At 39.9% G+C, this 19,864-nt stretch overlaps 1 protein-coding gene across 2 annotated transcripts in view; it reads right to left on the bottom strand.

Annotated features, from left to right (window-relative positions):
• Wasl (WASP like actin nucleation promoting factor) overlaps window positions 1-8,997 on the bottom strand; it is a 54,935-nt gene extending 45,938 nt beyond the window's left edge. The window contains exon 1 of one of the 2 annotated variants that reach the window (XM_034518993.2): window positions 8,507-8,997. In XM_034518993.2, coding sequence (XP_034374884.1) covers window positions 8,507-8,614 — 108 coding nt within the window. In that variant the 5' untranslated portion in view covers window positions 8,615-8,997. The remainder of the gene's footprint in view (window positions 1-8,506) is intronic. The other variant, XM_034518994.2, reaches the window with a different exon arrangement.
• Window positions 8,998-19,864: the final 10,867 nt, after the last annotated feature.

Below are 19,864 nucleotides of genomic sequence, written 5' to 3'. Positions count from 1 at the left end.
TGCCAGCCCCAGAAACAGTCACCATCATCTAGTTGTGGTTATCTTCCACACTGCATATCACTAATGATCAGAGGTGGAGGCTACAGTAAACTGCTAGTTATTCTGTACCTTCAGGAAACTTACAGCCGCCTCTCTCTGGGCTACAATTTCTTTTAGACAATGTGATGGGTTTCTTCTTCCTAAACTCATGAGAAAGAGAGCTCCTGGATTGTCTATACACGATGCAAAACAGCTGGTAGCTGAGCTTTTCAGGAGGTGTAGAGAAGCCTTCTCAAGATTTTTTTTTGGGGGGGGGGGGGGGGTTTAAAGCAGAGTGTGGAGAACCTGAACCAGTGTGTTCTGGATCTTTTTGTCCTGGGTTTTGACCTAAGGATCTCATTTCTACAACTTCCCTAAGAGCCACTTCCAGGATGAGGAGGTGAAGCTTAAGAAGATGGGGTTGGCCAGGCCCCAGCTGTCCCTGGGGAAGTTTAAGAAGTACATCCTTAAGTACTACCAGAAGTCCTGGAAGACTACCAGAAGCTCCTGTGCGCTATAGCAGTCAGCTGATGCCTGAGTCTCTCCTGCCACTAAACAACTTTGTAACTGCCCTGGAGCCCCTGACCCCCCAAATGAAAATAAAGCTCTTGAAATAGAAGGGGAAAAAGATATAAAATTACAGTAACACCTACAGGAAAATGTAATACTTATTCAGTGACCATTAGCATCAAGATAATTTTAGCAAAAGGTAAACCACAATTTACCAAAATATTATGATATGAACTACTATCCAATACCAAGAGTTCTTTCATATTTCTAAGAGAAAATAAATGGCCTAAAAAGAATATGTGTGCTCAACAGATATGAAAGCTGTTCAGTTTCACTAAACCTACAAATCAAACAATGAGATTCTTTCACCTGTAAGACATTTTTAAAATACCCGTCCTGTCGCTGATGAAAAGGTAGTTTGTAACAATTGTTTGGAAGACAGTTAGGCAGTTATCTGCTGAGGTAATGCTTGTGTCCTAGCTTTATTTCTTACAACTTATTCTATATAAACACTGGAAAGGACACATTTGAATGTTTATTAAATTACAAAAACTTTCTTTTGAAAGTCAAAATACATACTGATATCAAGTTGAATTGTGTCCTCTCAAAAGTTACACTGAATCACTAACCCTCACACCTGTGAAGGTAATCCTATTTGGAAAGGGGGCTTTTACAAATATAACCGAGTTAAAATGAGGTCATCAAGGCTGACCCTAACACAATGTGACTGGTGTCCTTGTAAATGAAGAAGATAGAATGAGCACAAACATGCCATGTTACTTGTAAAGGCAACTGGATGGAGTCAAGGAACCTTAAAGATTGCCAGTAATTACTAGAAGTTAGAAAACAGGTATGAAATAGATTCACACTCAGTTTCTCCAGGAGGAACAAACTCTGCTAGTACTTTGATTTTAGATTTCGATCAAGAACAATGAGAGAATACACTGTTCTATAAATTACCTGGTTTATGGTACTTGGTTAATATAGCACCTGTTATATCAATAGAGACCAATAAATTACATATAACGATACCTTCATACAATGTAGTAATGTGGCATTAAATGCAAGAATAAAAGAATGAAATAGATATAAGTGGACAAGGAAACATACCTCTAGCATAAAAAAAGGCAATCTGTGTAATATGTAAAAAAATACTGGGGTTTTTGTTTTGTCTTTTTTGTTTGTTTGGTAAATTAAGCATCTCGTTAGTCCTTCAACTGCTTATGGAAACAACTTGTGATCATTAATCTTCCCTGTCCTCTTCACTCGATTTGGAATGACATAGGAGACAAATTCTGGAAGTGCCTGTGAGGGCATTCCAGACAGCTTTAATGGAAGAAGGCAAAACCATCCTAAATGGGCAACAACCAAGGGGGTGGGGGGTCCTGAACTGAATAAACATTACAAAAGGAGAAATCAAGACAAGAAGTAACATCTGTGCAGCCTATCCTCCCTCCACGGACTCACTGGCCTGCTAGCACAGCTAACCTGCTCTGACTGCCACTCTAGGAGAAGCCACACCCTCACATTGTGAGCCAAAATACACATTTCGTTTTGCAAAATGCTTTTGTCCGGCATTTTGTCACAGCAACCAGGAAAGTAGAATGTCATCCTACTCCAGTGCTGGCCAAGTCAAACAAGGACCACACTGTTCTCTGTAACCTTGAGACCTTCTATACTCAATCATTAATAGTAATGTAAAGATTTAATTCTTTAATTCAAATATTTTATCTGGAAATATTCCCAGCTTTTTCAAACCTAAGATGAAATGTTTAACTTTGTAAATAAAGGCTTTTAAACTGTTACTGAGCATTTAGCTTTGTGATAATCCCAATACATTATCATGTATTCCTGGACTTCTTTTTCACTTCCCTTTTGCTTCAATCTAGCAAATCTTTAATGAGCATTCTTTTCCAGATGTGATTCCTTTAGAAAATCTTCAATGACAAGTTGAAAATCTAAACAAATTACTACTACAAAGGAACCCTAGCATCTAGAATACTGAAATGGTAATGAGAATTAAACTATAAACTCACTACACAGCTTTTACTTGGCCCTACTTTCCAAAGGGAATTTTCCTGACTATTTCTGGCCAACCTGAAAATCCAGAACCTTCCATATGTTAGGCCAGTTATCACTGTGTCACACACTTACACACAAAACTAAAAAGTAAGGTTGGAGTTTGCTATGTATTTTTCTACTATCATTTATTACCATTAAAATGATGGAATCATCTCCTATTTCTACAAGTATTGATAGTGATGTAGTAAATAAACAAGAGTCATTCTTGATATGCACTAGTTATGAATACAGTTGAAGATACCAAAGAGCTTCTAGTTAATAACTAGTACCAGTTAAACAACTATTATTTTAGGTTATTTTAAGCCAATAAAAATTACACATAAAACTAACAGTGCACCTTATAAAGGTAAATAAGAATGTACTGATTTGTGTTGCTTCCAGTATCTTTACAGTAAAAACGAAATCACATTCATAATACTAGGTTATTAAATGTGGGAAGAAAGCTGTGACTTTTAGAGCTATAAAATAATATATAACAAAGCTCAATTCTATCTACTCTTTTAAAATTATTTTTCTACCTAAAATTGAAAAAAGTAAGTCCACACTTCCATTAAAATCATTTATTTAAAATTCTGTGGAATATGGACAGAAATAAAACAAATGAGATACTACCAGCATGTCTTTCATTTGAATCTTAACTCTTCCCAGGTTTTATACATTTGAAATTATACCATGCTTCACACAAGGTTAGGCCGTCACAGTTACACATCTATGATCCCATAACTCTGGAGCTAGAAGCACAAAATCAGGAATTAAAGTTTAGTCACACCTATATCCCAAGTTTGAGGCTAGTCTGGGCTACAGAGACCTTTCTGAATACACATAATACTGACTACATGACAGACACTGTTCAGCAGCACTACAGGATGCAATCCATTTCTTCAGGATTTCAGCCAACAGATTCTAACACAAGTGATAATGAAGGTCCTAGCCAAGTCTTCTGTATTACTCCAGTAGACTTTATTTCTTGACTGAACAAGTTTGTAGTAATTCTAAGTAGTATTTTAAAGCTAAAGGACTTTTGTAATAGTGTATATTAAATAAAATACCCAACACTATCCATAAAAGAAAAAGAATTAGCCCAACAGTGGCAGAACAAGGGGACAGAGACGGACTTAAGAGGTCTATTTAAAGGTTTTTTTTTTTTTATAGGCGTCATACTTAACTGACTTAAAACAAAACTGCTACAACTGATTTACCTAACTCAGAGCTATCTGTGCTCTAAAATCTCTTTGCCATCATAACAACTTTCTTCATATGCTTCTAAGGATTCCTAAAGTACTTCATAGGTGGCACCCATTCTTACATGATTTACCTGACTATGAAATTCTTTAAAACCCTTAGTAAGACCTTTTTATAGATCTAGATGCAAAGGTTGGAAAATATGCCCACTCTACAGAAGAAGAGCAGGCTTTACAATGTAAGCTCTACTCTTCCCTTCTCTGTCACTGAGTCCACACTATCATACTGGTCCTTACCTTCTTCCTACAACTGAGGAGGGCACTTTTCATGGTTGTATATTCCAAGTTCAGTGAATCTTAGCTTTCTTTCCTCATTGCTCAAAGTGAAAGGCGTATCCTACTTTCTTCTACCACTCTTGACTTAATTCAGGCCATCACCAACAAAATATTAGCTTAGCAGGAGAATGAAACCATTTTGCTTTATGAAGAAAGACTGAACTCCAGGTAATAATATTTGCCAAGAATATGAAGTTTTTTACAATTTGATCACACAGTGAGAAATGCTGACTAGGTTCCTAAGTCTGAATCAAATGATCAACTACAATTATTCAATCAAGAAGTATATACATTCACCTGAGATGTGAAAATTATAGAAAAATACCAAAGTGTTAGGTCCATCTCTCAGAACTGCATATACAAAGTGAGGAAACAGAATTTAACTAATGGAGATGAGTAATAAAAACAAAGGCTGAGAAAGTAAAGGAATTAAGGTAAAATTCTTATTGATTAAAAAAAGATCTAATAATCGCTAATAGTGAAAAACAAGACAAGAAAGAAACAGGAGAGAGAGAAAGAGAGACAGACAGACAAGACAGACAGACAGACACACAAACAAACACAAACAGATGTATATGGCAGGAAAAAAAAGGCCAATCTTCACCAGCCTCAAACCACTCAGAAAAAGGAGGCTAGACAGGACTAGCTGCAGGTTTGACTCCCCAGACCACCCCCGCCCCTTACTTGGGACTATACATATTAAACTCCACATGGCAAGGACGAACGTACACACTCCTTACACCAGTTAGCTATCACTCTACCTGAAAGTCAACAGTACTTTACACTAAGTGAATCTTGCTCTTTGAAAGTTTATGAGACTATACTTGATAATGATACCATTAGAACTATTAATTCCACACAGGTTATAACACCTATTACGTTTAAATGAAACCCAAATTTCCATAAAGTCTATTTATTAAAACTATACCATAGCAACAGATTTCTAAGAGTCACTTTTTCCATAAAACCAATTATTTCCAGAATATGAGAAATGTATGTGTCTTCATACGTCTCTGCTCTCCTTTAATGTCTGCCTTTATTGCAATTCCCTTACCTCACCTTCTACATCTAAGCGGGGTTTAATCATTCTAGGAGTCTTTTGAATCCTCTACCTATAAACTGTTTTAGTTCAGGCCCATTATTATTTTATGGGGCATCTACAAACACCTACAGGATCTCCTTTGTCATCCCTCTCACCAACCATAGGTCATTTCTATACTGCCTTCACCTTATCCCAGGTACACTGTTAATGTGAACCCTGATCTATATATGGCTCTCTACTAATAGTGCTTCCTCAACTGTACCTGTCTTAGTTATGAAATGTACCTTGACATCTTAAGACAAATGCCACACTAAAAGTACCTGTTTTAACTTTAACTCACAAAACACAAACTCGATCAAAAGAAAGTCTTTGACTGCCAATGTGACAAATGTTTCCAATGTGGCAATTCTAGAATTATCCACAGAAATGAACTTCTACTCTCAAACTATAGTATACATTCAAATGTTCCCACTAAGCTTGATTAAAAACAGAAAGAAGAAAACAAACGATCAAGCTCTACTTCAGACCTAGGAAACCTAATTATCAAGGAACTGAACCTACCCACACATCTAGTATTTTTACAGTGATTCCAACACATACATACATACATACGAACGAAAGTATAGGCAAAAATCCTTGTTCCCTAACAAACTCTAATTTCCCAAGTCATTTTTCAACCTAGTTAGCACCTGGTAATCTTGTTCAGATGTTGCCCATTCTATCAAACGTTCCCTTTACTCTTTCGTCACTCAATGGTTCTCCATCCATTTCTAACAAGTTTTCAGATATTTATATATACTCCCAACCAGCACAACCACTGCATGAAACAGCATTCTAATGTTACAGGGAGAAAAGCAAAGACAGAAGAGGAAGGTAAGGGGCTTGTTCAAAGTGACCCTGAGCTTGAACCCACATTGCCTGACTAGACTACAAAGCTATCTTGTCTGTTTTGTGAAGGACTGACTGACTCAATTTACATGTTGTTTCCCTCTTCAGACATCAAGTTCCTTGAGGGCAAGCATCAATCTTGATTTTTGACTTCAACATTCAATTACCCAATGCATGTTTTTTTTCAATGAAAGGAGGAATGAAAACTTGTTAAAATCTGGCACCATACAATGGTTTCATTTCTTAACTTTGTAGATAGAGCTCTGAATGTATCTGCTTACTATATTTGGTCTGACCTGTAAATTTATTGCTCGATTTATAAGAATTCATTTCACTGTTGTTTTCAACTACAAAAAAAGGCAGCAAAGCCTATAAAGATTATTCCAAAAACACCATTTTACATTGTTCTCTATTAAGCCAAAGGCTCGTATTTTACAGTTAATTTTCACAAGAGAAGGCAACAACTATGTAGTTTTAAGTTACTGCAATCCAAAAGGTAAAGTTGATTAATAATATATGATGTAAAGAAATTGAGCACTGACTGCTTGTAACCGATTCAGTAACTCACTTATGCTTACAGTGAGCCACGTTATCGTCATCTATAGAAATAACCTCCCACATCTGTCATTTCCGTGAATCCCTGGGTAAACACTACGGTTAAGCTCTGAGCTATGAGTATACTAAAACACAAATGAATGTCTGCCGTGCCTGAAGTTCATGGGCCTGGTGTGTGAACACAGTGAGCTACTTCATGTTTGGTAGGCTGTACACTAAAAGAACTAACCAGCAAAGCTGACTTCTACTGCTCGCAGGCAGCTCATATTTAAAAAGCTGGAGATTTTCCTAAACTGGAAAACATGCAAAAATTAATGCTGTTTTAAGAAACTTACATTTTAATTATATTAGTTTTATGTAAAAAATGAAGTAGTTATTCCTTTAACACCACTTTGAGAGACAAATCAATAAGGGGAAAACATCTTCACAAAACAACATGATGTAGTGGAAAGTACAAAGTAACTGGGCATATAGTTCCAGTTACATTCCTAAATTACTATGTGACTTGGGGCCAAGAGCTCCATTTTCTCATTTGTTTAAAAACTATAGAAGCACTTGGTTTATCTTTAAAGTTTTCTCCTGAATTCTTTTTTCTCCTTTTTTGAACCACTGTTTTCTACTTTTAGTCAGTGAACGAAGTGTTCTTTAAAGTCTAAATTTTAGAACAAGAAATACATCTTAAGTCCAATGGAATGATTTAGTTTCCAAAAGTAGATACGAACCGTGAGCTCATAAAGTTAACAATTAAACTGGTAACTTTCCAGAAATTGTCTACTCCTAACTTCTTCCGCAGGTGTAGCCTGATTTTGACATATCTAACATTGCTAAGTGAAGATATGAAATGGTTCTGCTCGGCTCAAACTTCTCTGGGTGTTTCGGGTTCCAGAGGCACACTCTCTGAAAGAGCTAGCAAACAGAGGGCAGAAAGGGAGCCAGCCAGCATTCCAACAATCCCCCTTTCAACTCAGTCACCTCAGAAGGATCAAGATAAGGCCTTCGAACCTTCCCACCCCTAGGAATGCCTACAGCCAATGTAATGAATGCTTCCGTCAACAACACCCATTCCCCTTCCCACAGAATTGCTCCCTCCCAATGCACCATCTGGGGGTTGGGATGGGCCTCCCAGCACCAAATTCAGAACCACTTTTCACAAAGGCCATGAACTATTAGGAACTGCCGCTTCCCTACTCATGGCTTCGGAGAGAGCAGCACCCCACCGCCCCCCGCAGCCCTAACCAAGGCAAGGAAGAAAAAAAAAAACGAAAAACAGTGGAGCGGAGAGCAGAAACTAGGCCTAGTTTCTGCTAGAGAAATAAACCTTTGCAATGGGAAGCAGGCGCATTTCCTGCCCTTGCTCTGATCCGAAGTGTCCATGAGCCTGCACTCGACTTTATCTTTCTCCTGAAATCCTAAAGGGGGACCGAAAATCCGATTCGTTTCTTTTCCCATCTATTCACTCCTAAAACCTCTAGCATTGTTAAGGAAGATAACCTAGATCCAGAAGTAGGAAGTAAAGCAAGGGCCAATGCTGGGATCCTGTCCTGAGATTAAGCTGCTGATGCACGAAGAAAATTCCCTTGTGGTCTTAGAGTAAAGTTTGAACCTGCCGCAAGGGCATGGACCCGGGCCGGCCGACCTGGGCTTCTGGGCAGGCCTACGGAGGTGACACTCCCTTGTTCTCAAGCAGCTGGGGGAGGTGGCTCCCGGCCGGGCAGGCCTGCGCCCGGGAAGCAGAGTTAGGGTAGCCACCGGGGCCCAGGAGGCTGGAGGCCTGGCCCGCAGCAGCACCCCAGCGGTGCCGAGCCCGCCCCCTTCTCCCTCCTACTATCGAGTCCCCCAGCCCGAACCCGCCAGGAGACGTTGGGGGTGGACTACAGGGCTCTCGGACACTGACCACACATTTCTTGCCGAGGAAGGAGAAGAGAGACTCGTTCTCTTGCGGGGTGAGCAGCAGAGAGCCCACATTGGTGACCCTCCGCGGGGGCTGCTGTCCCGAGCTCATGGTGTAGCCGGTGGGATGGAGCGTCCAGGGTCTTCTCTTCTGGCGGTGGGCGAGCACTCGGTCCCACTCTGGGTGACAGGGGCGCGAGCCGGCGGTCACAGACGCAGCATCCCGACGCTCCTCCGGCGCGCGGAGGCCGAGGGAAGGAGCCGACCGCGGGCGCCCTCGGGCCGCGCGCCGACAGGGAAGCTTCGGACTCCCGCCCTGTTCGGCTCCGACCGGATGGTCGTTGTCCTCACACTCCGGCGGCTGCGCTAAACTCCTTATTCCTCTAGTCCTCTGGCGGCGGCGGCGGCGGCGGCAGTAGCCGCACAATCCAACATGGCAGCGGGGGCGGACGAGACCACGGGACGCGGGACGCGGGGGAGCGCGCCGGAAACTCGGCACGGCCGGACACCCCCCTCGCTTGCTGCGCGCCGGGGCGTGTCTGCTCCAGGCCCCGCCCTCTTCCGGGAGCGGCCAGGCTCAGCCGGGTTGAGGTCTTGTTGTAGGCTAGTACTTCGCCCCGCCCCCATGACCACGTCGCGCGTGCGCAGACTCAGACAGAGGCAAAGCTGGAGGGTCTTTGGCACTATCGAGCCAGAGGCTCCCCAATTGCAGCAGACCTCACCTTCGCGGAGCGTCCGGTCCGCTTGGACAACGGTTGTCAGGCACTGAAGTGGGACTCTCAGGCCGCCTGTCAGGAAGGTCTAGGTTAGCTGGAGAGAAAGGTCGGCCGACATGGTTTCGATCAGAGCCGCAGGTGCCTCGAGTTTCTTGAACTTAGTCCTGGCCGCCACCGGGGCGTGGAGTAACATACATTTGCTGAGATCAGGAAAGACATCTTCATAGATGTCAAAAACAGACTCGCAAAAGACGTCCACCACCCGCCTGGCGCATCTCGTGGGATCGGTGTGTGTAATTTTTACACTCCAACAATCCCTGAATACCATTTTTTCTTGCCTTGTGAATTGGAAACTACCCCTCTCCATCTTTCTCTGTCTCAAATTCAAAACACCTTATTGTCTCTTTAATTCAAGATGTAATACACACGTTTGGGAATGTTGTATAGGGATATACCTTACCTCTTTTTTCCTTCCGAGTTAATTTCATGGTTCTGTATTCTAGGTGCTGGGACCTAGGGCCTGGTGCATACTCAGCCAGCTGAGTTATAGTCCCAGCACAAGTAAATAATGAGAATTCATTACTGTGTTTCATAATATTAGTATAAAATAATATGGTTGAATAAAAAGCTAAAAAACTGTAGTTATAAAAATTGGAATATAGGAATGATAAATCAGATTACAACAAATTCTGCAAAATGTACTTCTCACTATTAACATTAAGCATACAATTTATCACATAAATTGTACTAACGATGTTTGTTTGCTAACTACCTAGTTCCAATTAAACAGTTGCATAGTCAACTTTTATGATGAACTCTGGTAAATTTTTGATTGCCCTCAATACATTGGTAAACCATTACCAGCGAACTGAAAACAAAGTTGTAAAGTTGCCCAAAATGCTCATAATGAAATTGAGTGATGAGGAACAAGCCTACGACGGAGGGGAATGTTCGAGTACTCTTAGGAGTCCTCACATAGTATATGGATATTTCAAATTGAACAAATCTTAATTTTAACAAAAAAAAAATTAATCCTTAAAAGTGGCAAAACGTTATAAAATAATAGGTTTGTAAAAGGCATCATTAGAAGCACAAGAACTTTTTGAACCACGGGACTGACAAACCTGGAAGATATGTCCGTTTACGATTTGTTAAAAATGCACCTCCTACTAACGGAAAGCACGGTGACAGCTGAGATTACCACAAGTTCTTGAGAAATGATTCAGCCCTGACATTTTCACACATGAAAACTTTCTTATCCAAAAACATAGGCTGCGGTTGGTTCAGGGTTGCAGTTCCAGTTAGACCGTTTAAATTCGTCCCGGAATTGCTTCTCTGTCTCAGGTTCCTCATCTGTAAAAGTGGAATCACTGTTTCGTGGAGGTTATACAGTGGTAGTTGGGACAGTTTTTTAGACCTACTTTAATAATTAGAGAGAAAACCATGTCCTTGATCCACAGTGAGCCCAAGTCCTGTCTCTCATTTCAGCATCTTTGCCTGTGCTCTTATATATTTCTTTGTCTAGAGGATCAAGTATTGAAGAACATATTTTTACAGTCATTTTATCTAAGCCCGATTTTTCAAAAACTTTTAATTCACAGCCTTACACAATTCTCAAATCTATGTCAGTGAGTTTGGAACATATTTTTTTTTCTTAGTGATCAGGCTATTGATCTTGCCAAACCCATTGTTTTAGTCCATAAAGCTAAAATACCCAGACTGCTGCTATTATATAATTCTATATAGGCCTGTTGGTAAAATCTAAGAAGCCAGTTAGGACCTAGACCAGAGAAGGCTTGTTTAATGTGTGCAAGGTCTTGGATTCTATCCTACACACACACACACACACACACACACACACACACACACACACACACAAACACACACAAACAAAAAAGACAAAGAAAACTAATTAAAACTATTTTGAGAATGTGTGTGTTGGGAGGCAGAGGAGACAAAGGAGGGGTGAAAGGGAGGATATCTGGGTGGGGCTGGGGAGAGGGAAGGGGAAAGTGATATCATTCTATTTTCATTTTAAAATGAACACAAAATTAGAATGAACATTTCTTTTTCTAAACTAAAAATACCAGCTCTCACAGACCACTGAACTGCTTTGAAAACAGATGTGAGAGAAACAAAAAGCAGCAGCCTGGTTTGGACTGAATTCCAGTCATTGCACACCTGTTCCCTAACCTGGGCTTCTTTGAATTGTCTGCTTTTTTCCTTCTCAAGAAATCTTTAGGTCTTACCTCAGTACAGCTTTCACCCACTGTTGTCTGTTTTCTTTAGACTCAAAGATTAAAAAGTGTCATTATCATAAAGTTCTCCTTAATCCCAACTTAATTTCTTTATGTCTTCCACAAAATTTTAACTGAGTTCTAACTTTGTCAACAAAATTTCAACCTGAGTTCTTATTTCTGCCCCTCCCCCCACCTCAGGACTTTCCCCAATACCTTGATAGTCATAAAGCAAGAAAAGTTAACCATGGACATTTCCTTGGAAATAAGACTTCCTTACACATTTTTGAACATTCGAACAAAGTATGGGGGAAGTTCATCTTTCCCGTACACAAAGGCTCCTGTTTTCCCCGTTCATCCCCGTATCAAGAAGTATTAGCAATGTTTGTTTCAAGAAGCCTAGCCAGTCCTCTGACTTTTATTCTTGATAGCATAACTTCTCTTGCAGAGCACGGGACAGCCTTCACTGTTTTCTTTGGCAAGTCATTCTCTTATCTCAAATTCTTTTTGCTCCATTTGAGAGATTGGATTTAGTCCAGGAAATAAGCTTTTGATTCTCCTTCAGCTGGCTGTTTTGAAGTTTGTTAGGCCTAAAAGAGCAGGCCTAACTACTACTGTTTTTTTTTTTTTAATCTTTGTATAAATTATAGCTGCTATATTAAAATATCTAGAAATAGAACAAATACAAAAGTAACTCTTGCTTTTCACTTTTCATGTGGTTTCTCTTCCCTACACTAAACTCTCTCCTAGAACTTTATTTTCTACTGCTTTCTTTGCTATGATCTTTTAAGGTGAGCGCTTCATTTTGACAGAAAACCTTGTAGTAATACATTTATGGAAGTGAGAGGATATTTTCAGGTGTCACCCATCCTACCATGACCACACTTTGCCATTTTGCTTGTGTTCTTCCGTTATCCGTTTTTCAACCTTACAGTTGTCACTGTGGATGTACAAGTCTTCTGAAATGCACTACTGCCCTGGTTAAGGTTAATAAATTAAAATATAGTGACAGCCTTTTCAATGGGAGAATTGGTAATAGCAGCACACAGGGTCCCATGGCATTCAGCCATTGTAGCCATAATTGCTGGTACTGACATGTCGCCCAGCTTCGGGAGAACTGATTTATAGAGACAAAGCAGCAAATCTGGATGCTGCAGAGAGTATGAATACCACTTCTTTCACTGCAGCCCCTGAGTGTCATGGGTATAAACCGTCCACATTATAAAATATCTGCACATTTTTATGTAAGCACTGTATAAATGGGGAAAGTCGAGAGGATTTGTTGTAGTACACATTTTTTTCTAGGTAAATGTGGAATGTTTTATTTGCTATCAAAAATAAAGCCGACAAACTTTGTTTCCTGTTCCGGTTCATTTTAAGTACAAGTCAACTTGTGAGTTATTTGCAAAGAATGGGTAGGTTATCTGCAACCCATTCACATTCCTCATTGCTTTTAGTGGGAAATTGAATTCTGACTCAACGTTAGTGAATTACCTGTGATAGCTATTGCAACTCTCTGGTCTAGTCCCCAGATAGCTAATACATACTTAAACTCAAGAAGTGACTTGAGGCATGCTATAGCCCTCAGGATACTGCTTACCTCCTCCAGCTGCTGGTCTGTAACTTTATTGAATATTCAGTAGCTAGTACCTTCGTTATTCCAAATGAGAGAGCAGAGACGTTAGTTCTTCATCATAATGCGCTCCAGATCAGCTTATAGGTGAGTTAGCAAATGGGTTCTTAGATAATGTGAGGATGCCATATGTCTACAGAGCTTCACTGATAGATAGCTTTATGTTAAAGGAGATGGTCTCATCTACATAGAACTTAAAAATTACTTTGTATTTTTATTGACTTGAGACTTTCAGACAATGTATTTTGATTGATATGTGCCCCTCCCCAACTCTTTCCATATCTACCTCTACCTCCCCTTTCATACCCACCCAACTTTGTGTCCTTTTGAAAGTTATTAATTTTAAACCTACCAATACCAAATTTTGCCACCCAAGTATTCTTGGATGTGTGGGTTTCCACCCATGCATAGTCAACTTACCAGGGGCTACATTCTTAAGAAATTCTCCCAGCTGCTAATAGTTGCCGATAGCTCAGTGGTTAGGGGTAGGATTTTATACCTAACACTCATCTCCATGCTGGGATTTGGCATGGCTTAAGCTTACATAGATTCTGTGCACACTATATCAACTGCTATAAATTCATACGTGCAGATGTCCTGCTGTCCAGAGATACAGTTTTCTTGTCATCTACTATCTCTGACTCTTAACACTCTTCCCATCCCTTCTATTACAGTGATAACTGAGCATTAGAAGGAGGTGATGGGTGAAGGATGAGTGTTCTGTAGTTTATTATTTCTGGCACTTTGACAAGTTGTAGGTCTCCATATTAATCACCATCTACCTCTACTGTAAATAAAAGCTTCTCCCATGAAGGTTGAGAAATAAAGTATCTAAATGAAAAGATAAGCCATTAGGAATTGTCCAATACTATATCTATTTAGCAAAATAACAATAGATTTACCTCTAATGCCTATGGCTTGTGTAGTAGCTATAGGCTCTTGGCCCAGTGAAGGTATCAGGTATGGGATTCATCTCATGGAGTAGGCTTTAAATCCAGCCACAAAGTAGATGGTTACTCCCATGATTTGGTGCCATTATTACACGATCTAATGGGAAGGTCTTGTCAAGCCAGTCAGTTCACAGGATTCACACATGGATAATATTGATGATTATTTTTATCCTGCAATAGCATGCATAGAGCTATGAAAGCTAACCAGTAGTAATGCATCAGGTCAGTATCAACTTGATCTCTCCATGTTTTATGACTCAAATATATGGTGTCTTCAGCAACAGGCTCCTACTTGTAGAGAGTAACAAAGAACAGTGTCAATAGCCTGTAATGTTTGGGTGTTTACAGAAACACAACGGCCAACAACTTTAAAAGAAGTAACTGGTTTCTTGGCACTTTTTGTTAACATTTGGTGTTTAGAAGTGGCATTATTGCTGTTACAGGGTATGGTTATTTGAATAAAAATGGCCTCCATATGCTCATATATTTAGATACCTTGTCATCAGGGAGTGGTACTACTTGAGAAGCATTAGGAGGCGTGGCCTTGTTGGAGTAGATATGGTCTTTATGAAGGAAGTGTGTCACTGAGGGAAAGCCCAATGTTGCCCCTTCCCGCTGCCTGCAGATTGGGCTGTAGAACTCTCAGCTCCTTCTCCAGCACCATGTCTGCCTGCACGCCTCCATGCTCCCTTCCATGATGATAATGGACTAAGTTCTGAAACTTTAAACAAGCCCCAACCAAATGCTTTCTTTTATCAGAGTTGCCTAATCAAGGCATCTCTCCACAGCAATAGAACACCATCTAAGACAATACCATTCACAATAGCTTCAAAAAGAAAATCTTGAAATAAATCTAACAAAGGCAGTGAAAGATTTGTACGGCACAAAAATTCAGACTCTGAAAGATAAATTGAAGACATGGAAGATAACAGGAAATGAAAGAGCTCCCATTCTCATGTGTTGACAGAATATATACTATGAAAACAGCCATTCTATCAAAAGCAATCTATGGATTCAACACTTCCCCAACAAAATTCCAATGCAGTTCTTTACAGAAATTGAAGAAATAATCATTAATTTCACATGGAAATGCAGAAGACTTGGGATAGCCAAGGCAATCCTAAACAGCAGTGCAATGGCTAGAGGTTCCACTCTGTCTTAGTTAGCATTCCAATGCTATAAAAAGACACCCTGGTCAAGGCAACTCTTAGAAAGGACAAGATTTAATTGGGGCTGGCTTATAGATTCAGAGGTTCAGCTCATTATCATCAAGGCAGGAGCCTGGCAGCATCCAGGCAGGCATGGTTCTGGAGAAGGAACTAAGAGTTCTACATCTTGATCAGAAGCATTCAGGAGAAGACTATCTTGAAGACAGCTAGGAGGAGGGTCTCCAAGGCCAGCCCTAAAATGACACACTTCCTCCAACAAGGCCACACCTAGTAGTGCCACAGGATGGACCAAGCATATTCAAACCACCACTCACCCTCAAGGATTTTGAATAATACTACAGGTCTGTAGTAATAAACACCTCATGGGTTTGGGGACAGGGTAGAGGAAGGAGTATTATGGTGTGGAATCAATAATACTGAAGACCTCTGAAAAAGTCAATTTCTTTTTTCATAAAAAGTAAATGCCAGTAAATCGAGATTTTACATACTTCTGCAGAGCCTGAAAGAAACCCTGTGCTTCCTTCCTAATTCCCAGTCGTGGTCCTCAGGGACATCTACTTTGAGCTTTGTGATGCAGCTGGTATTTATAGAAGCATTTCTTAAGAGTATTTCATCATGCTGTGTATTGATTAATCAATGTAAAGAATTATCTGTGAACTTACTATTAAAAAGGATGAGGGTTTACCTTCCAGACACTACCATTTCACCATATATTTCCGTCCACTAGAGTTTTCCTAGAATTGGTGTGTAAGCACCAACACAGAGAATAACATTATTTTCTGAAAAGTTAAGCCTTCAGTGATTATATTCAAATAAATTTTGTTGTTCCCCCAATCATATCTTCACATTTTCTTTTTCATTTCTATGTTTTTAAAAAGCTGTTGAAAATCCATTTCCAAATTATTTCCCAACACTAATATCTAGACTCCATGGGTCCTCTAGCATCCCACACCAATCTTAATTGTGGTTGCATGGTTGCTCATCATAGTCTTACTTACTGTCTGTGGTTCCTTCACTTCCTTTCTGTGACAGATGCCATTGCTTGGGTCTTATAATTCCTGCTTTTCTTCCTTGAATCACATTAGAAGGATTCTCGGGGGGTTACTAGAAGAGATTCTCCACTTTATCTTATTACCATAAGATGGACGGCATTGTTTGTAATGTGGCCCTGCTTCAGTGTACTGTACTAGTCAGGTCCATAGCAACTGGGCCAAAGGACCATGGACAGCAACTCCAAAACCATTTACCAAAATAACCCTTTTCAGGTATTTTGTTACAGTGACAGAAATGTATCGAGCATATTTGTATGTGACTTTTACCCATTAATGTATTGCCATGGAATCCTAACTCATATGCCCATATGATCATATGCCCATACTGACATCTTTCCCTTTTATTTTATAAGCCATCACATAGGTTCTTTTTATCTAAAACCCCACATCATTTAGAACTAAAAAAAAATATATGTTTTTTTTGTTTTTGTTTTTTAATTTTCTTTTTCTCTTTTCTGTCTGGGATGTTTGGTGATCAAACTTCAGACTTTCTGATTCATCTTTTTTGCAGTTAAAAACTATACCTAAATTTCATTGTTCCAATGAAGTCTCAACTCTTGTCATGTTTGGGCTCAGACACTATCAATTTACCACTAATATTAGAAGTTGGAAATAGGAATTCCAAAAGTATTGAAAATGAGTAAATTAAAACAAAATGAAAACAGAGAACAGGGCCTGGGGAGAAGATAGTTGAGTAACTTGGAATAAGACACTCCTAGAACTGTTAGCCTTACCTAACAACCTGCTAGACATTGAAATGCATATGCCCAGACTGTACCTGAATCAGTAACTCTCATACAGGAATCACTAATCTATGAACAGCCAAACTCCTGGAGATTTTTGATGGTATCCAGGAAGAGGATACTTCAGGGACTTAAATTTACCACCAATCCCCAAGCATGTAAAACATGTAGCTATACATTGGCCATGACTGAATCTCATTACTTTTATGGGTTGGGTCTTCATGATAAATGATTGGGATTCTTGTCTGGTTTAAGACTTAGATAAAGTAGCATCTATAGACCGAATATCTTCTTTATTAACATCTGGCAAAACAGCTGCTAAAGTCAGCAGGAATTCACTGTTCTAAGTTCAGATGGTAACTAGCCTCACAGTCTTAATAAAGTTCCGGAGACACTCACTATATGATCCTATTTAATAATTTGTGAAATGAATGAATTAGTGACCATTTTCATCTCAAGATTCTATTGCTAAATCCAACACCATGGTTTTGGCTTCAGAAAATAACCAATATTTTGAAACATACTGGATAAGAGCAATGCATGGGAGAATATAAATAATATTATGTTTTCTATTATGACTGTAAGCTCCTCGAGGCTTTCAAGTGGCCAGTCCCCACCCCTGAGGACCTCCAACTGCCAGGCTCCACCTACAGAACACAACACCCAAGATTGACCCTACAGTGTAAAAAGCTTAAAGTCAGGGTGCAGAATCCCACCAATCCCTGAGCTCCCCTCAAGATCAGGCCACAAAAATCCCACCAATCACAGGCTACCTCGGAAAGTTCTGCCTGCTAGAGACCCTGCATAAAGTCTTCCTCCCTTTCAACTCTCTGCTGTTTCTCTCCTGAGCAGAGGCAGCCACTCTCCTGTGTTTTCCCCAGTAAATCTCTTGTGTGAGGTTTTTTGTGCCATGTGACTTTGTGCAATTCCTTGGCTGCTGCCTGCCAGAACACCTTTCCCCCCAGACCTGTAACACTTGCAATTACAAGTATTTTTTCTTCTTCTTTTTTTTTTTTTTGTCAGTATAAACTTAATATATAAATTGAACTTTAAGCCTGACTCTACTGTTGCATGGGGTAGTAAAAGTTACAGTCTACTAAATTTAAATGCCCTCCACCATTTAATTACTTCAGAGCAGGAATGAATGGGTATTCGGTGACTAAGATTTCTTGAAACTCTTGAATAAGTGCATAAAGTATATTCAGTGTTAGGTTTTGTGCAGACCTGTGTCCTAACTGCAAGAGAGGCTGAATTTAAATCTCAACGTTAGGGATCTGCAGTTTCCTAAGTCAGAAGTTCCCAAGGGAAAGGAAGGATATTCAAAAGGGATTCAACGGCTAGTTAATTTAATTACGAACAGATGGAGTTTCAGCTGCTGATTGACTTAGGAAGAGGTCTCTTTTGCAGAGAAAGCAGTGAGATAGAGTAACAAACACAAATAATAACCGATTTTCAGTTGTGTCTCCCTGATGACATCTTGCATTCCTCCTTACATGTTATTGCTAAGTAGTGCTGATGAGCCAATTGCTTGTAGCTAGAATTTAACATTATTCATTATTTATTGTGGTTATTTTAATATATAAATGTAGGGGCAGTTCTGATGCCAAGGTCCTGTTCCCCAATTGGTTCTTAATCTGTCAGTAAAGAAGCCAATGGGCCAAATTGCTGGGAGGAAGGAATAGGCAGGACTTTTAGGTCCCTGGAGGAAAAGCAGACAGATGCAAGGGAGGAGAGGAGAGTTCCCCATACTTTGGAGAGAGAACCAGGCAGTCCTGTAAGATCTTCGGAGGAGCGGAGGAGCGGAGGAGCGGAGGAGCAGGAGCAGCAACACAAGCCACTCCTATAGGCGGGTGTTTAGAGCCTGTAAAGTTTAGGGCAGGTGAGAGGAGCAAAGATAAGAATTTGTTAAGGGCACGCTTTTCCAGGCAGGAGACAGTAGCGCCCAGCAGTTGTGTCCAAAGGCAAGTTGAAAAGGAACAACTGTGTCTGTGTCTTTTACCGGAGGATTCGAGGGAAGCTGGGTTGGGGCTGGTAACACAGCCCATTCCCGGAACTAAGGCAAGGTAGCGAAAAGCTACATGCAACATATAAAAAATGTTCAGCATTAACATGATTTAGCCAGAGTCAGTGATCATGTTAGAGGGAGTTTCCTTACTCTTGCTCAGGACTCATTTGACTCAATATCTTTATTTAGAAACAATGTGTTCCAGTGGGCAGGGACCTTAGCAATTATGCAGTCCACGCTCCTCATTTACCTGCACCTAAAACTAGAAAGGACAGGAATATGTGGATATATTTGGTTTGTTATATAACAAAAGCCGCTGATTACATATGTTTAAATTTTTCTTTAAAAAGCAACATAATATAAAGAAACAAATGTGGACAGTGTAGTCAGGTCTGGTTTGAAAATTGGCTTTGTAGAGGTCACGTTACTTAACTTCATTATATTTGACTTTGCTCATTAGTACCATGGAGATAAATGTGTCTCAGGAGACTGTTGTAGGACATAAAGTTGCTATGAAATAGTAATAGCACCCTAAACAATGCTTGGCTGGTACTCAGCAAGCAAAATCTAAGCATCTCCCACATAAAAGATGTTGCACCATTCAGCCATATACCTTTGTAACTCTGAACACATGAATACCTTGAACCTGAAGGCCCAACAGAAAACAGAACAAGTTTGAAAACTAATTTCTAAAAAAAAAAAAAAAAAAGGGTGAAAAGGGTGAGAAAAGAAAACTATTGTTTCCTATTTTATCTCTTATTTACCTTCTGATAATTCCCGATTCCCGTCACTAGTGACAAACTTAAAATATTAGGATTAGACCTCTGAATTGTAAACCTAGATTACCAAGCATAACT

This window comes from Arvicanthis niloticus, chromosome 15, assembly GCF_011762505.2.
Source record: "Arvicanthis niloticus isolate mArvNil1 chromosome 15, mArvNil1.pat.X, whole genome shotgun sequence".
In the NCBI taxonomy this organism is placed as follows: Eukaryota; Metazoa; Chordata; class Mammalia; order Rodentia; family Muridae; genus Arvicanthis; species Arvicanthis niloticus.
This window is presented reverse-complemented; position numbering and strand designations above follow the sequence as displayed.